General features: G+C 36.8%; 1 protein-coding gene across 4 annotated transcripts in view; it reads right to left on the reverse strand.

Moving 5' to 3' along the window:
• Positions 1–18,096, reverse strand: part of LOC109446977 (kinesin-like protein KIF28P) — a 50,470-nt gene that overhangs the window by 29,870 nt on the left and 2,504 nt on the right. For 3 of the 4 annotated variants that reach the window (XM_074316896.1, XM_074316895.1, XM_074316897.1), the window contains exons 3-4: positions 6,129–6,332; positions 1,567–1,602 (exon numbers count right to left, since the gene is read on the reverse strand). In XM_074316896.1, the coding sequence (XP_074172997.1) occupies positions 1,567–1,602; positions 6,129–6,332 (240 nt within the window). The remainder of the gene's footprint in view (positions 1–1,566; positions 1,603–6,128; positions 6,333–18,096) is intronic. The other variant, XM_074316898.1, reaches the window with a different exon arrangement.

Here is an 18,096-nt window from a genome sequence, read left to right on the forward strand (position 1 = left end):
TCTGGCAGTACCAGAAAACCTCATCATATAGCTAAATAAGAAACAGGGAAATGGCAATCAAGAAAATAAGGAAACCAGTGGTAATTAATGAAGTCAGAATCAAAATGGATAATTTCTTAATGTAAAGAGAAAAACACTGACATTTATTTCATCGATAATATTTATTTAGTGATGATTAACTGCAAGGCTTTGCATGGTGCTTGTGGTTCACCAAAATTATTGGGATATAGTCTCTGCCCACACGAAGCTTACAATTCTACATCCCTGCGTCAATTCATCCATTTGGCAAACACTAGGGAGCACCCATTTTAAACCAAATGCTGTACCAAGTGCTGCAAACAGAAAGGTAATCACAAGGAAAACATTATCTGTTTTGGAGATACAAATATGTACGTAACATTTGACATGATAATGTAATAAGTACAAAGGGAGGGCGTAGAATGAAAAAACACTTGCTAAGTATCTAATATTTGCGAGTTACTGTGTTAGAAGTGTGAAATTTAGTACATTTCAATGTGTAGTGTCTTATTTTAAATTCTCTACTTTATAAATGAACAGACTGAGCTCTGAGATAGTGATTTGCCAAAGTCACAAGCTATCGTGTTTCCCTGAAAATAAGACCAAGCTGGACCATCCGCTCTAATGCGTTTTTTGGAGCAAAAATTAATATAAGACCTGGTCTTATTTTAATATAAGACTGGGTCTTTATCATATCATATCATCTTATATCATACCATACCATACTGGTGCTTATATTAAGTTTTGCTCCAAAAGATGTATTAGAGCTCATGGTCCAGGCTAGGTCTTATTTTCGGGGAAACACAATAGTAGTAAATGAGGAAGCTGGGATTTGAAACCACGCAATCTTTCTAACTACTGGAGGACTATGCAATCTGTGGCCTACAGGCCAAATTCAACCCATGCCTGTTTGTGTATGACCCTTGAGGTACGAATGTCATTCCACATTTTTAAATGACTGAAGAAAAATTAAAAGAAAAATATATGGTGACATGAAAGTTTTGTGAAAGTCAAGCTCCCGTGTCCATAAAGAAAGTTGCATGGGTACCCAGCCACGCCCATTCATTTTCATATTGTCTGTGGCTACTTTTGTGCTGCAAGGGCAGAGGTGAGGAGTTGCAGCAGAGACGGTATAGCCCTCAAAGCCTAAAATATTGAGCATCTGGTGCTTTGGCGATAAAATGTGGCCCCCCCTGTACAACACCATGCCAGCTGAGGTCAACTGTCTCAGGATGAATAGAGGAGCTGACACTTGAGCTGGATCTGGACAGTTGAGGGGTTTCTTTACGGGCAGAGACAGCAGGGAAGGTATTCCAGGCACAGAAAGAACCGATGTAGGAAAAAGGACAGTTCTGTAAAGGAAGCAGAGTCCTATGTGGCTGAAGCACAGAGTGCGTGGAGATAAAGGGCATGAAATGAAGCTGGAGAGCGAGTTAGGGCCGGGAAGTCAAAGGCCGGCTACAGAGGTTTGACTATTTCTACGACAGATGACGTTTATTAAGCTGCAGAGTCTCTCAGATGTGTGTCAGAAAGTAGAATCACTGTTACCTGTTCGTTGTAAATTTCCAGCATACTGAATGTAACCTGCATAGAAAAGACCATAAAGTAAATTTAAGATTCTCTTGAAACTGTCATCTTTGAAAAACAGTAATATGGAAACAATATAAATGTTCAGTAGAGAGAAAAACCAAGATTGAATGCAGTAAAGCTCCATTTCACATGCAATATGAGATTTGCAAATACTTTTAATGATATATGGAAGAAGTTCTTAATATAAATTAAAAACAGATGCAATGGGGGGAGGGGGGCTCACACAGTGTGAGGGACATAAATGATAAACTACTTTGTCTTGTGCACCTGAAACTAATAATATATATATATATATATAGATGCAAAACCGTTGTGTGCGTGTGTGTGTGTGTGTGTGTGTGTGTGTGTGTGTCTCAACTGGTAACAGAAAAAGGTGTGGTTTTTTTTTATGGCTCACCCTCCAATCTGAGCACAGGTAGAGAAAAAGACTGGTCTTTACCCTACCATGGTCTTGGAATATTACTAACCAAGCTTACACATCTTAAACAAAATATTGGAGGAATCTGAGTGGCTCTGACCTCGAGAAAAGGCCCTGAGATACTGACATTTTGCCAACATCACCTCCCACCCATGAAAAGCTGGCTTGTGTGTCAGACACCCTTTGGTGAGTCCTGCCAGTGAAACCTCGCATCCACAGAGCTTCCAACCAGCGTCAGAGTATCTTACATTTTAAAATGAACAAAGGGCCAAGGCTTAGCAGACAAAGCCTCCAATATGAAAGAGAGATCAAAACAAACAATAGAAAAAAAGAGCTCAGAGAAAACAAATACATAGAGTAGAAGAAAACACTTTATAAAGCCCTATAACTAATTGCTTCAGAGAGAGGAGGAATCATATCCATGAAAAAGCAGGATGATATTAAAAAGGAACAATCGGAGAATAGAAGTATAAATTAAACTTATGAATGATAGCCAAAAAAAAAAAAATTGTACTAGAGGGGTTATAAAATATAGTTGAGGGAATGTTCTAGAATGCAGAAAAAAGACTGAGAAATAGAAAATAGAAAGTAAAAAATAATAAAATTAGAACATTAGTACTAGAGGTCTTAAATCCAATTAATACTAGTTACAAAAAGGGGAAACCGAGGGGAGAAAATGATAAAAAGAAATAATATAAGAAATGTTTTCCAGATTTGAAGAACAGGAACCTCCAGATTGAAAAATGTCCACTGAGGGTGGCCAGTTGGCTCAGTTGGTTAGAGCGCAGTGCCCATAACACCCAGGTCACCGGTTTGATTCCCACATGGGCCAGCCAGTGAGCTGCGCCCTCCACAACCAGAGTGAAAACAATGACTTGACTTGGAGCTGATGGGTCCTGGAAAAACACACTGTTCCCCAATATCCCCAATTAAAAAAAAAATGTCCACTGAGTGTCCAGCTTGATGCATGAAAAAATGGCTCATACTAAGGCACATCAGAGCATCAATGATAAAAGATTCTAAAAGCTCTGAAAGAGGAACTTACAGTAAAGAAGTTCACGTACCAGGAATCGGGAACCAGAATGGTACCAGACTTCTCAACTGCAATATTGAAGTTAAAAGATAATGGAATAGTGTCTTCAGTAGTTGCAGTGACCTAGAATTCTATTCCAGAAAAACTTCAAGTGAGAAAGTTAGAAAAGATATTGTCAGGTATGCAAGGACACAGTAATGTACCCTTCATGTACCTTTTCTGAGGAAGGTGCAGAAAAGGAGAGAGTTAACCAACTACTGTGAGGAATATATTGGCTCTTGTAACCCAAGGAGCCAACAAAGAATGTTGAACTAAAGTTCCGCAAGGACAGTTTTGCAGCAGCCGTGGAAAAACACTGCTCCAAATAGTAGCAGGAGAATAGAAGACTCTTGCTGAAGGTGACCCAAGAAAAATAGTGGAACTGATAAGTTTGAGTATATGGAAAGTATTATTAATAGGCAGGTGAGAGTGATTTGGAGCATTTAGAAAAACACAGAGATTTATAGAAAACTAGATACACACGAAAAGCAATTCAAAACTCAAAGGAAAACAAAGTGCAAAAACAGCGGTTCAGTAGTGAACAGTATTTCCACAGCTAAAATGTTAAACACTATTGATTAAAACAAATTTTATAATACTGTAGGGGGTATGTGGGGATAAAGTAATGTGAGGGGGTTGTGAGTGTGACAGATAAATTGTCTTCTACCATGGTGGGAAGATAGTAGACAATGTCTAAAATTGCTTAAGAAGAGAAACACATTATTTGAAAATATGGAATAGATCCTAGGGAAATCTGCTGAAGAGCTGAAGATGGTAACCTGTGGGAAGTCATAGGGGAGGGGAAGAGGGCTAAGCAGAAGACAGGTGGCTTCCATTACAGGCCTTGTGGTACCATTTTAAAACAGCTTTATTGAGAGATCACTCATATACCATACAGTTCACTCATTTGAAGTATACAATTTAGTGGTCTTTAGTGCATTACAGAACAGTGCAACCATCTCCACAACTTTTATTTAGCAAATTGTGTCCCTGCAATTCCGCAGTCACCCCTATTAGCAGTCACTCCCCAATCTCTACCTTCTCCCTTCCTCTGTCCGCCAGCCCTTGGCAATAACCAATTTACTTTCTGCCTCTGTAGATTTCCTGTTCTGGCCATTTTATATAAACAGAATCCAACAATATATGATCTTTTGTGTCTGGCTTCTTCCACTTAGCATGATGTTTTCAAAGTTCATCCATGTTGTAGTATGTACCAGATGTTCTGTCCCTTTTTATTGCTGAATAATGTTCCATTGTACAGATATGCCATGTTTTTTTTTTGTTTTTTGTTTTTTTTTTTTTAAAGATTTTATTGGGGGAAGGGGAACAGGACTTTATTGGGGAACAATGGTCAAATTGTTGTCCTTTCAGTCTTAGTTGTGGGGGGTTCTGTTCAGCTTCAAGTTGTTGTTCTTTCAGTCTTAGTTGTGGAGGGCGCAGCTCAGCTCCAGGTCCAGTTACCGTTGCTAGTTGCAGCAACCTTGTGGTTGAGAGGACAGGCTCCAACCAACTGAGCCATCCGGGAGCTCAGCGGCAGCTCAGCTCAAGGTGCCGTGTTCAATTTTAGTTACTCAAGGAATTGAACTGGCAACCTTGTGGTTCAACCAACAACTGAGCCATCCGGGAGGCAGCTCAGCTCAAGGTGCCGTGTTCAATCTTAGTTGCAGGGGGCAGAGCCCACCATCCCTTGCGGGACTCGAGGAATTGAACTGGCAACCTTGTGGTTGAGAGCCCACTGGCCCATGTGGGAATCGAACCGGCAGCCTTCGGAGTTAGGAGCACGGAGCTCTAACCGCCTGAGCCACCGGGCCGGCCCCCAGATATGCCATGTTTTATTCATCCATTTATCAATCGATGGACATTTGGGTTGTTTCCAGTTTGGGCCATTGTGAATATGTTGCTCTGCAATATTCATGTATAAGTTTTTGTGTGGACATAGGCTTTCCTTTCTGTTGGGCATTTGAGTTTTTAAACTATACATGTACTTCTTTGAAAACATTTCAATTGAAAAATTAGAAATATACTGAAATGCTAAGAGTATTTGATTGGGTGATAAGATTATGAGTAATTTTTCTACTAAGTTAGACACATTACTTTGAAAATCGGGGAAAAAATTAAGATAAAAAATGATGCATTATTGAATTTTCAAAAAACAAATTTAATCTCTTTTGCCATTTAGAAGAAGCAGAAACATAGACTATGCTTACACGGATTTGCTGACATTGTACTGTCATGGTTTAAAGCTGTTTACGTTAATGGTGACGCTTCCCCTTGAAAATGTCACCAACCGTCAGGTGAATCTAAAATTCAGTCTTGGGCCTTCTGTGCTAGGGCAAGTAAGAAACTATGCTGTGACAACTAGGAAACAAAATAACGTCTTTACTTAGAAATAAATCAATAAATTCAGATGAGAACACAACCTTGGTAGAAGAAGGGGAGCAAAGGAAAACACTGATTTGAGTCAGCTGAGGTTTTGTTATATAAGTTTCAACAATAATACCTCATTAGTGCTAATATTGAAGCTGTCTGCTTCCATGATGCTCAGAACACTTCTTAAAAATACTGGGGGTGCCAAATAAATGTATACAAGTGGACACTTTGGTCAACGTTGCTCAAGCAGTAGTTCGCCGTAATCAGAAGTGTCTGGACACTGATGGTAACCACTGTAAGCACCTCTTGTAATTGCAGAAGCCAAATGTGATTTGTATTTATCTTTTATTATCGGTATATAATGAGTATTACAATTTTAATAGTGTTTTTCCTTTCTTAAAATGTGTATACATTTGTTTGGCACTCTCTGTATTTCCTTGGGTTTGTCTCCCTAGAACCAGAAAAATTCAACATTTTGTTTAGCTGCTACTTGATTTTGTAATCATGTCATAAGGATTTTGGCATGAAAAATTAGCATTAGCCTAAATTAGAGATGCTGATAACTTCCATTTGGGGCGGAGGATTTCCAAAACAGAAAAAAAAAAAAAAAAAAAAAAAGAAACGAAAGAAACTCGTAAAGAAGGGCTTTCAGAATACTACCTGGCATTCTTGATTTCTCTCCCGGTTCTCAACTGCTTGAAAGAGCTCTTCGCACACATTGGGAATGATCCCCTTGTTTGCACCAAACCCGATCATGGAGTAGCTTTTTCCAGAGCCAGTTTGGCCGTAGGCCAGGAGCGTGGCATTGTAGCCTTGCCAGGCACTGTCCAGAATCCCCCGGCCAAGGTCGTGGAAAACATCTCTCTGGAAAGAAGATGGCAGGCATCACACTCAACACAGGCTTTTCACAATAGCCTTAAAACCTGAATATTCTGGTCTTGATGACTTCCGCCTTACTTAGCATCCTAGGACCTGCTTGAACTGTATGTTATCTTAGAACCAACGGAAGAAAGCTGGAAACCAAAATCCAGGATCTGTCAGTTTGGAAAACACTGATCACCACGGATCTCCAACTAGGAGGTTGGTGTAAAAGTAATTGCGGCTTAAAAGGTTGAAAATAACCTTTTAAGCAAAAATAACCTTTTGCACCAACCTAATACTGTTTCCCCGAAAATAAGACCTAGCTGTACAATCAGCTCTAATGCATCTTTTGGAGCAAAAATTAATAGAAGAGCCAGTCTTATTTTACTATAACATAAGACCCGATCTTATATAATATAACAAAAGACAGGGTCTTATATTAGTTTTTGCTCCAAAAGATGCATTAGAGCTAATTGTCCGGCTAGTTCTTATTTTCTGGGAAACAGGGTAGCTGGTATCCATCAATAATAAATGTGTGTATTCTACAGCCTTGCCAGTACCTGGGCTGGGTCTTCAACTTTCAGCAATTAGACAAAAATGTCAAGGCCCCAAGGGACTGAGGCCTGTGGAAGCATTTTCTACTTTCTCTTCATTGTGTCATCCAAACAATAACATCACAAAATTCCCACATTAATCTTAGCCCTCTGCTGATGAACTCTGTTCTTTTTTCTCAAGACCTAGCGGTTCTGAAGCATTTCTCCAGCACACACACATTTACATGTGCACCCTTTTTTAAAAAGTAGGAGACACAGGTCCTATGCCCATGGTTGCCTGAAAGAGGACGTGGTCTGACCCTTATTCTCTGGGCCATACCCATCACCTGGATTAATTCTCTAACTTGAGACTGCTTCAAAGAGTACATTCTCTCTGCTTTCTCCTATCAATGAAATAGAAAGTAAGCATTATATGCTCCATTTGTTCCAATGTGTACCCTTGTCTAATTTATATAATTTTTATTTCTGGGAAAGATGCACATAGCAACATAGCATGCTTTATAGAAGGAAAATAGACCATACCTAATTTTCTTATACTATTCATTTCTCATGAGAAATGAGTAGTGAAGGGTTATGGAAGGGTCATTATTATAGTGAAGGGTTATGGAAGCTCCAGGCCTAAAACGTGGAAATTGACCAGTGGTTTCTCAGAACAGGGGGACCATACATTTACCAGGGGGGGAAAATGTATTTATGTAGTAGGTATCTAGGCTACTTTTGGAGCTATTAGTTAAACCTAAGGAGTGCTGACTGAGTAAGCTTACTAAAGTAACCAGTGTTTCTGTCTCTTCTGCCCTCTGTGGAGATTGGGAAAAACGTTTTTATTGTCACTTTTTATAGATTCAAAACTTCAACCAAGTAATACAGAGTTTTACGAAATAAAAATCTTAGAGAACAAAATCATTCTATCAATTTTGTTAGCTGTATAGTTTCCCATTGAAATATACAGAGGCTGCCAAAAAAATGTATACACATTTTAAGAAAGGAAAAAATCTGTGTTAAATTGTAATGCTCAATATATACCGATAACAAAAGATGAACACAAGTCATGTTTGACTTCTGCAATTACAACAGGTGCTCAAAGTGGTTACCATCAGCATAATTTTAATACATTTTTTCATTTTTTAAAATGTGTATGCATTTTTTGGCACCCTCTGTATTTTGCGTATCAGCTATTTATATATTTGGCTTATGTTAACATATGCCAAGAAGTCATAGCTCTGCAGTTCTAATTTCTTCCTACTCACCATCCCATAATCAACTAGATGAGACATTTTCCTCCACTATAGCACATGAAACAATAATTCTGCTGTATCTTAATAGGAGATTAACAAAAAATACAGTCGCCCTCATTTGGGGATGAGGAAAAGCTGTTGACAAAGTTAGTCAGGTTTCTTTACAGCACAGTTCTTGCAATCTTTAAAACTATCTTTTTAAAAATTGAGATCTAATTGACCTACAACATTAGATTAGTTTTAGGTGTACAACAGAATTTCACAATATATACATATATCAAATCATTATTACCAGAATAAGTTTAGTTAACATCCCTCACCTCACATAGTTATAATTCTTTTCTTGTGATAACTTCTAAAATCTACTCCCTTGATAACTTTCAAATATACAGTACAGTGTTATTAATTACAGTCACCGTGCTGTACTTTAAATCTCCAGGAATTATTTATCTTATAACTAGAAGTTAGTTTGTACTTTTTGACCCTCTTCATCCATTTTCCCCACCCCCAAACCTCCACCTCTGACAACCATCAATCTATTCTCTGTATTCATGAGTTCAGTGCTTTTTTATTTTATATTTAGATGAGTACATATAGTATTTGTCTTTTCTGTCTGACTTATTTCACTTAGTCGAATGCCCCCAAGGTCCATCCATGTTGACACAAATGGCAGGATTTCCTTCTTTTTATGACTGAATAATATTCCATTATATATGGGTGTGTGGGGGTGTGTGTGTCAGTGTCACATCTTCTTTATCCGTTCCTCCGTGGATGGACATTTAGATTGTTTTCATGTCTTGGCTATTATAAAGAATGTTATAATGAACATGGGAGTGCAGATATCTTTCTCAAGATAGTGATTTCATTTCCTTTGAATATATTTCCAGAACTGGAATTGCTGGATCACATGGTAGTTCTATTTTTAATTTTTTGAGGACCCTGCACCAATTTTCATTCCCACCAACAGTGCACCAGGTTCCCCTTTTCTCCCCCTTCTCGCCGACACTCACTTCTTGTCTTTTTGATGATAACCATGTGAAGTATGAGATGATACCTCATTGTGGCTTTGATGTTCATTTCCCTAATAATTAGTGATGTTGAGCACCTTTTCATGTCAAATTGTTGGCTATTTGTGTGTCGTCTTTGGAAAAATGCCTATTCAGTTCCTCTGCTCACTTTTAAATTGGAGTATTTGGGATTTTGCTATTGAGTTGTATGAGTTCTTTATAAATTTTGGATAGTAACTGCTGTCAGATATATGACGTGCAAATATTTTCTCCCATTCCATATACTGCATTTTCATTTTGTTGACGGTTTCCTTTATGTACAGATTTTTTTATTTGATGTAGTCCCACTTATTTATTTTTGCTTTTGGTGTGAAACCCAAATGATTCGTCAAGACTGTTGGCTAGTAATTTACTGTCTATGTTTTCTTCTAGGAGTCTTATGGTTTCAGGTCTTATGTTCAAGTATTTAATCCATTTTGAGTTAATTTTTGTGAGTGATGTAAGGTAAGGGTCCATTTTCATTCTCTTGTATGTGGCTGTCTAGTTTTTCCAACACCATTTATTGAAAAGACTGTACTTTCCCCATTGTATATTTTTGGCTTCTTTGTTGTAAATTAATTGACCATATATGCGTGGGTTTATTTCTGGGCGCTCTATTCTGTTCCATTGAATTATGTGCCCATTTGTATGCCAGTATCATACTGTTTTGATTACTTTAGCTTTGTAATATAGTTCGAAATCAGAAAGTGTGATGCCCCCAGCTTTGTTTTTCTTTGTCAAGGTTGCTTTGGCTATTTAGGATCTTTTATGGTTCCAAACAAATTTTAGGATTGTTGATTCTACTTTTGTGAAAAACGTCATTTGAATTTTTGATAGCAATTGCATTGAATCTGTATACAACAGGTCCTCGAGCACTGTTGTTTCATTCAATGTAGTTTTGTTATTATGTTAATGAGAAAAACAAAAATTGATTCCCATTGGGGCCACTGTCTGCGTGGGTTTTCACATTCTTCCCACGTCTGCGTGGGTTTTCTCTGGGGACTCCAGGTTCCTCCCACACCCCAACGATGTGCAGTTGAGTGAATCGGCATGTCTACATTGCCCCAGTGTGAGTATGTGTGTGGGTGTGAGTGGCCCTGCCATGGGAGGGTGTGATGTCCAGGGTGGGTCCCGCCTGGTACCCTGAGCTGCCTGGAGAGGCTGCAGCCACCTGTCACCCTAAATGAGAGTCAGCCGGTTGGAAAATAATTATGTGATTTGTTTTTATTAATCTTTCTTAAATGTATGTGTGGCTCACATTTATTTCAATGTTTAATGTTAGAAGTGTTTTGACTGTTTAAAAGTTTGGTGCTGTTTTTGTGACTAGAAATATGCTGTAGGAACTTAACCCTTGTTTGTACGAATTAGCCTTAGGAAAAATTGGTTTCGGTATACATTGCTTCAGATAAAATTCCAGTTTCCAAGCACCTACAACAATGTTAAGTGAACACTTACTGTATTTCTTTGGGTAGTATGGACATTTTAACAATATTCTTCCAATCCATGAGCATAAAATATCTTTCCATTTATTTGTGTTTTCTTCAGTTTCTTTCATCAGTGTCATAGTTTTCAGAGTATAAGTCTTTCACCTCCTTGGTTAAGTTAATTCCTTGATATCTTATTCTTTTTGAAAAATGCTATCTTTATTGAAGTAAAATTAATATTCCTTAACTTCATTAAAGTGTCAAGTTTCATGTATGTATATGAGTTTTGACATGTGTATTTGGCCCTGTGATGACCATTACAATGAAGATTTTTAAAGTTTTTAATCATTTCATCAAGTTCCCCCTTCAGCTGCTTTGCCCTCAGTCTCTGCCTCCCCACTTCAGCCCCTCCCCACCAATGATTTACTTTGTGTAACTACAGTTTTGTGTTCTCTAGAGTTGTCATTTAAGTGGAATTAAATTACAGTTTGTAGTCTTTTGTATGAGCCTTCTTGCACTTAGTACAACGCTTTGAGATTCATCCATGTTGTTGCATGTACTCATTAATTCCTTTTATGCTGAATTGTATTCTGCTTTGTAAATATAGCACAGCTTTCTTATCCCTTCACAAGTCTGATGGACATTTGCGTTTCTAGTTTAGGACTATAATATGTATAAATTTGCTATGGATGTTTGCCTACAGGTGTTTTGAGGATACATATTTTTATTTCTCTAGGTATTGTTGGATTGTATGGTTAAGCATGTGCTTAAATTTTAAAGAAACTGCCAGTTTTCCAAAATTATTGAGACTTTTTGCATCGCCATGAGGACTGTGTGCGGGTTCCAGTTGTTTCACATGCATGTCAGCACTTGGTATCGTCAGGTTTTAATTTTTGTCATTCTCAGCGATCTGTAGTATCACCTAATGATGGTACTAATTTGCATTTCCCTAATGAAATTGGGTACTTTTTCATTGGTTTTAGGTAATTTATATGTCTTCTTTGGTGAAGACCTGATCAAATCTTCTGCCATTTAAAAAACACACTTTTTAAAAAATATTAAGTTGTAAGGATGCATTATATATTTTGTATACTTTATCAGATATATATTTTTTTCTTTGTGGCTTGCCTTTTCATGTTCTTTCTGGTAGCTCTCAAAGAGCAAAGATTTTTGTTTGTTTTTTAATGTGTCTCATTTATCAAATATTTTTTGTTTATGGTCTGTGTCCTATCACACATCTTTGCCAAATCTGAGATCATGACATTTTTCTTCTTTCAGAGGCTTTATAATTTTAGGTCTATGATTAATTTTGCGTTCATTTTGTATATGGTGTGAGGAAAGAATTGAAGCTTATATTTTCCCACATGGATATAACCGTGTTTCCCCGAAAATAAGACCTAGCTGGACAATCAGCTCTAATGCGTCTTTTGGAGCAAAAATTAAGACCCGGTCTTACTATACATTAATTTTTGCTCCAAAGGACGCATTAGAGCTGATTGGCTAGGTCTTATTTCCAGGGAAACAGTAATATCTCCAGCATCATTTGTTGAAAGACAAATGTTTAAATTTTTTTTTAATGCTCACATTTGTGTTCAAATGCTATTATGGCATGGTCTTGTCTTTTTTTTTTTTTTTTTTAAATTGGGGGATATTGGGGAACAGTGTGCTTTTCCAGGACCCATCAGTTATTGTCCTTCAATCTAGTTGCGGAGGGCACAGCTCAGCTCCAAGTCCAGTCACCGTGTTCAATCTTAGTTGCAGGGAGCGCAGCCCCCCATCCCATGCGGGAATTGAACCGGCAACCTTGTTGTTAAGAGCTCACGCTCTAACCAACTGAGCCATCCGGCCACCCCGACAAATGTTTAATTTTGACATCTGTTTGATTTTGAAGAATCTTGTCACCTAGTTTCCTAGGACTGCCATAACAAATTACACAAACTAGGTTACTAAAAACAACAGAAATTTTTTCTTTCACAGATCTGGGGCTAGAAGTCCAAAATCAAGGTGTGGGCGAGGCCACAGTCTTTTTTAAGTTTCCAGGGAAAAATCCTTTCTTGCCTCTTCCTAACGTCTGGCTCCCAGCAGTCCTTGGCTTATAGCTGCATCACGTCGATCTCAGCCTCCATTGCCACATGGCCTTCCCCTGTGGGTCCGGATGTCCAGATCTCCCCCATCTTACAAGAACTGGATTTGGGGCCCACTCTAATCCAGTAAGACCTCATCTCACCTAATGATATCTGCAAATATCCAGTTTCTAAATGAGGTCACATTCTTAGGTTCTGGGTGGATATAAATTTGGGGGGAACACGATTCAACCCCATATAGCATCTTTTTTTTTTTTTTTTTTAAAGAAAAAACAATTGAAGATATATGAGGATCTATTTTTGGACGCTATATTCTGTTCCTTTGATCTACTCGTATATCTTTTTTTTTTTTTTTTTTTTAAGGCAATGCCAGGCTGTCTTGATTACTGCAGCTCTATTGTGGGTTTTCAGTTACTCAACTTTATTCTCTTTTAAATAATTTTGGCTCTTCAAAGTCCTTTACAATTCCATGTAAGTTACTGAAATAATATATCAATTTCTACAAAAAAATTACTGCTGGGATTGTGATTGAGATTCCTTTAAATCTATTGATCAATTTGACTTCTTAATAATACTGTCGTCTGATTCATTTAAGTTTTCCTTTCAGTAATGTTTTATAGTGTACAGCTTGTGCACATATTTTTAAAATTTTATCCTTAAAGTATGTTATGCTTTTGATATTGTAAATATTTTAAAATTTCAATTTTAAGTTTTTCACTGCTAGCATAGAGAAGGACTATTGATTTTTGAGTGTTGACCTTGCTAAACACAATTATTAACTGTAGTAGCTTTTTAAAACATTTACTTTTTATTGAGGTAGCATTGGTCTAGAACAGGGGTATCCAAACTTTTTTCAATGTTTTTTACCAAGGGCCATATGCAGTAAAATACACAAACAACTGGGCCACTCACTTGAGGTGAAGTACGTATTGCCTCACCTGGTTTATTTAAGTAAACTAAATATATTTTTGGAATTTGCTGTGGGCCAATTAAAAATGGATTGCAGGCTGCAGTTGGCCCGCAGGCCGCAATTTGGACACCCCTGGTCTAGAACATTTATGTCTCATGTGCATAAATTGTCATCAGTATGTACTATATCATGTTCACCAAAAAGTCTAGTTTCTACCCATCACCATGCAGTTGACCCCACTCTGGTAACCACCAATCTGTTGTCTGCCTGTAAGTTTGTTTTGTTTGTTCATTTGTTTTATTGTTTTTGTTTTACATTCCACATATGAGCAGCATCATACAGTATGTCTTTTTTCACCTGACTTATTTCACTTAGTGTAATACCCACAAGGTTGATCCATGTTGTCACAAATGGCAGGATTTCACCTTTTTATGACTGAATAGTATTCCTCTGTGTGTGTGTGTGTATGTGTCTCACATTTATCCATTCATCTGTTGCTAGACACTTAGGTCGTTTCCATTTCTTGGCTATTGTAAGTAATGCGGCAATGAACATAAGGGTGCATATATCTTTTTGAACTAGTGTTTTTTGTATTTCTGAGATAGATACCCATAAGAGCAGTAGCTAGATCATATGGTAGTTCTATTCTTAATTTTTTTTTTGAGAAATCTCCATACTGTTTTCCATAGTCGCTGTACTAATTTACATGCCAACCACCAGTGCTCAGGGGTTTCCTTTTCTTCCCATTCTCTCCAACACTTGTTGTTTCTTGTCTTTTTAATGACACCCATTCTAACAGGTGCGACATGATAGCTCATGTGGGCTCGATTTGCATTTCCCTAATAATTAGTGATGTTTGAACTCCTTTTCAAGTGCCTGCTGGCCATCTTTATGTCTTCTTTGGAAAAATGTCTACTCAGATCCTCTGCCCATTTTTCAATCATTTTTTGTTATTGTTGTTATTGAGATGGATGGGTTCTTTATATATTTTGTGTATCAAACCTGTATCAAATGTATGATTTACAGAAATCTATTCCCATTCAGTAGGTTGCCTTTTCACTTTGTTGATAGTTTCCTTTGCTGTGCAGAAACCTTTTAGTTTAGGTTGTCCCATTTCTTTCTTTATTTTGTTTCCCTTACCATTGGAGTTGAATCCACAAAAACATCACTAAAAAGGATGTCAAGTAGCTTACCACCTACATTTTCTTCTATGTATTTCATGATTTCAGGTCTCACATTCAAGTCTTTAATCTGTTTTGAAATAATTTTTCTGTACGGTATAAGATATTAGTCTAGTTTCATTCTTTTGCATGTGGTGGTTCAATTTTCCCAGCACCATTTATTGAAGAGATTTTCTTTCTCCATTGTATGTTCTTGGCTCCCTTGTCATAAATTAGTTGTCCATATACATTTATTTCCAGCTCTTGATTCTGTTCCGTGTGTCTTTCTGTCGGTACCATACTGTTTTGGTTACTATAGCTTTGAAATATAATTTGAATTCAGGGAATGTGATCCCTCTGGCTTTGTTCTTTTTTTCTCAGGGTGCTTTGGCTAGTGGGGGTCTTTTGTACCGTGTTTCCCTGAAAATAAGCCCCAGTTAAGACCTCAGCCAGACGGACACATTTAGTTCTTTATGATGATGTTCCAGAAGATGACATGACTGTAACTGAATAAATGTAGATTGTTGTACATGAAAAAATAAGACATTCCCTGAAAATAAGCCCTAGTGGAGCAAAAATTAATATATGACCCAGTCTTATTTTCGGGGAAACACGGTAGTTCCAAAAAATTTTAGGGTTTTGATTGTTCTATTTCTGTGAAAAATGCTGTTGAGATTTTGATAGGGATTGCATTAAGTCTGTAGATTGCTTTTGGTAATCTGGATATTTAAAAAATGTTAATTCTTCCAATTCATGAGCACTGAGTATCTTTCTATTTCTTTGTGTCGTCTTCAATGTATTTTTTTTTTTAACTTTTATTTATTTTAAGTGTGTTTTTCCAGGACCTGTCAGCTCCAAGTCAAGTAGTTATTTCGGTCTAGTTGTGGAGGGTGCAGCTCACAGTGGCCCATGTGGGGATTGAACCGGCAACCTTGTTGTTAAGAGCACTGCACTCTAACCAACTGAACTAACTGGCTGCCCTTCAATTTTTTTTTTTAACAATGCTTACAGTTTTCAGTGTATAGGTCTTTTACCTCCTTGGTTAAATCTATTACTAGGTATTTTTTTGTTGTAGTTGTTACAGTTGTAAATGTGATTGTTTTCCTAATTTCACTCTTTTGGTTTTTCATTGTTAGTGTATAGAAACACAGCAGATACTTGTATATTGATTTTGTACTCTGCAACTTTACTGTGTTTATTATTTCTAATATTTTTTTTGGTGGAAACTTTAGGGTTTTCTATATATACAATCATGCATCTGCAAATAGTTACAGCTTTACTTCTTTCCAATTTGAATGCCTTTCATTTCTTTTTCTTGCTTGATTGCTCCACTACTAAGTTGAATAAGTGTGGGCACTCTTCTCTTGTTCCTGACCTCATAGGAAAAGATTTCAGTTTTTCACTGTTAACTATGATACTAGCTAAGGGTTTGTCATATATGGACTTTATTATGTTGAGGTACTTTCCTAGACCCATTTTGTTGAGAGTGTTTGTCATAAATGGATGTTGAGTTTTGTCAAATGTTATTCTGCATCATTGTCAATTCCTTAGTTTTTGCATAGGTAATCGTGTAATGTGCACATAGCTTGACTTTTTTTATCTACACTTATGTCACTTATTTCCTATTAATTGCCTTATTGCCCTGGCTAGGACCTGCAGTAAATGTGTAGAAATGATGAGATTGGACTTCCTTGCCCTATCCCCAATCTTAGGAGGAAGCATTCAGTGTTTCACCATCAAATGTGATGTTACCTATGTATTTCAGGGAAGTTCTATTTCTAGGAAGCTCCCTCCCATTTCCAGTTTGCTTAGAGTTTTAATTATGATTGGATGTTGAATTTTGTCAAATTTTTTTTTTTTTTGGCATCTGATCATGTATTCTTTCCTCCTGTATTCTATTCATATAATGAATTACATTATTATTCAAATGTTAAGCCAATCTTACATACCCAGGAAAAGGCCCACTTAATAGTGATGTATTACTTTTTAAGTATATTATTCAATTCTATTTGCTAAAATTTTGTTAATAATTTTTGTGTCTATGTTCATGAAGGATAATTGGCCTGTAGTGTTTTTGTGATATCTTTGGCTAGTTTTCTTGTGCTGGCCTCAGAAAATGAATGTTCCTTTTTCTATTATTTGTAAGATTTCCTTCTTTTTTTTTCTTTTCTTTTTATATTTTTGGAGAGTTCTCATTATTTCTTTCTCTGGTAGAATTCATAGCAAAGGCATCTGGACCTAGAGATTTCTCTGTGAGGTTTTTAACTCTAAATTCAATTTCTTTAATGGGTATAGAGCTACTTGAGTTACCCCTTTTTGTGTGAACTTAAGTAGTTTGTGTCCATTTTATGTCTTGGTGAATTTATTGGCATTACGTTGTTCATAATATTCTCTTTTACTTTTTAAATGTGTTTAAGAGTTGCAGTAATATCGCCTTCATTTCTCATCTTGGTAATTTATGTCTTTTTCCTTGATCCATTTGGCTACAGGTTTATCAATTTCATCGATCTTTTCAAAGAACCAGCTTCTGGGTTCATTAATTTTTTTTCTCTTTTTTTTTTTTTCAGTTTTACTGTTTTACATTAATTACTGCTCTAATCTTTCTTATATCTTCCTCTGCTCATTTTGTATTTAATTGGCTCTTCATTTTCTAAATTGTTAGACAGAAGCCTAGAATGTTGATTTGAGATTGTTCTTTTCTAATATAATCAGTTAATGCTACAAAACTTCTCTAAGCCGTGCTTTAGCTGCATTGCTAAATTTTGGTAGATGCTTTTGATTTTCATTCAGTTAAAAATATTTACTAATTTCCCTTTATGATTTATTCCTTCATCTATGGATTATTTAGAAGTCTGTTATTTTCTAAATATTTGTGGATTTTCCTAATATCTTTCATTTCTTTCTAGTTTAATTCCATGTGGTCAGAGAACATACTTTGTATGGTTTCAGTTATCTTACATTTGTTGAGACTAGTTTTATGATCCGGAATATAGGCAATCATAATGAAAGTTCCCTGTTCACTTGAAAAAGGATGTGTAGTGCTGTGGTTGGGTGGGGGTAGCAGAGGTGTTTTAGAATTGTCAGTTAGGTTGCTAGTGTAGTACTCGTCTTCTATATTACTGATTTTTGTTGTTGTTGTTGTTGTTATTTGTTCTACTCAGAGAGGAGTGATGAAATAATTGTAGATTGGTCTATTTCTCATTCAATCTCTAGCAGTTTCTGCTTCATGTACTTTGAAGTTCTGTGATTGGGTACATGCCCATTTAGGATGGCATGTCTTCTTAATGAATTAATTACTTTAGCTTTATGAAATATTCCTTGTTCTGAAGCCTACTTTGTATGATGTAAATATAG

This window comes from Rhinolophus sinicus, linkage group LG12 (assembly GCF_036562045.2).
Source record: "Rhinolophus sinicus isolate RSC01 linkage group LG12, ASM3656204v1, whole genome shotgun sequence".
Taxonomy (NCBI): Eukaryota; Metazoa; Chordata; class Mammalia; order Chiroptera; family Rhinolophidae; genus Rhinolophus; species Rhinolophus sinicus.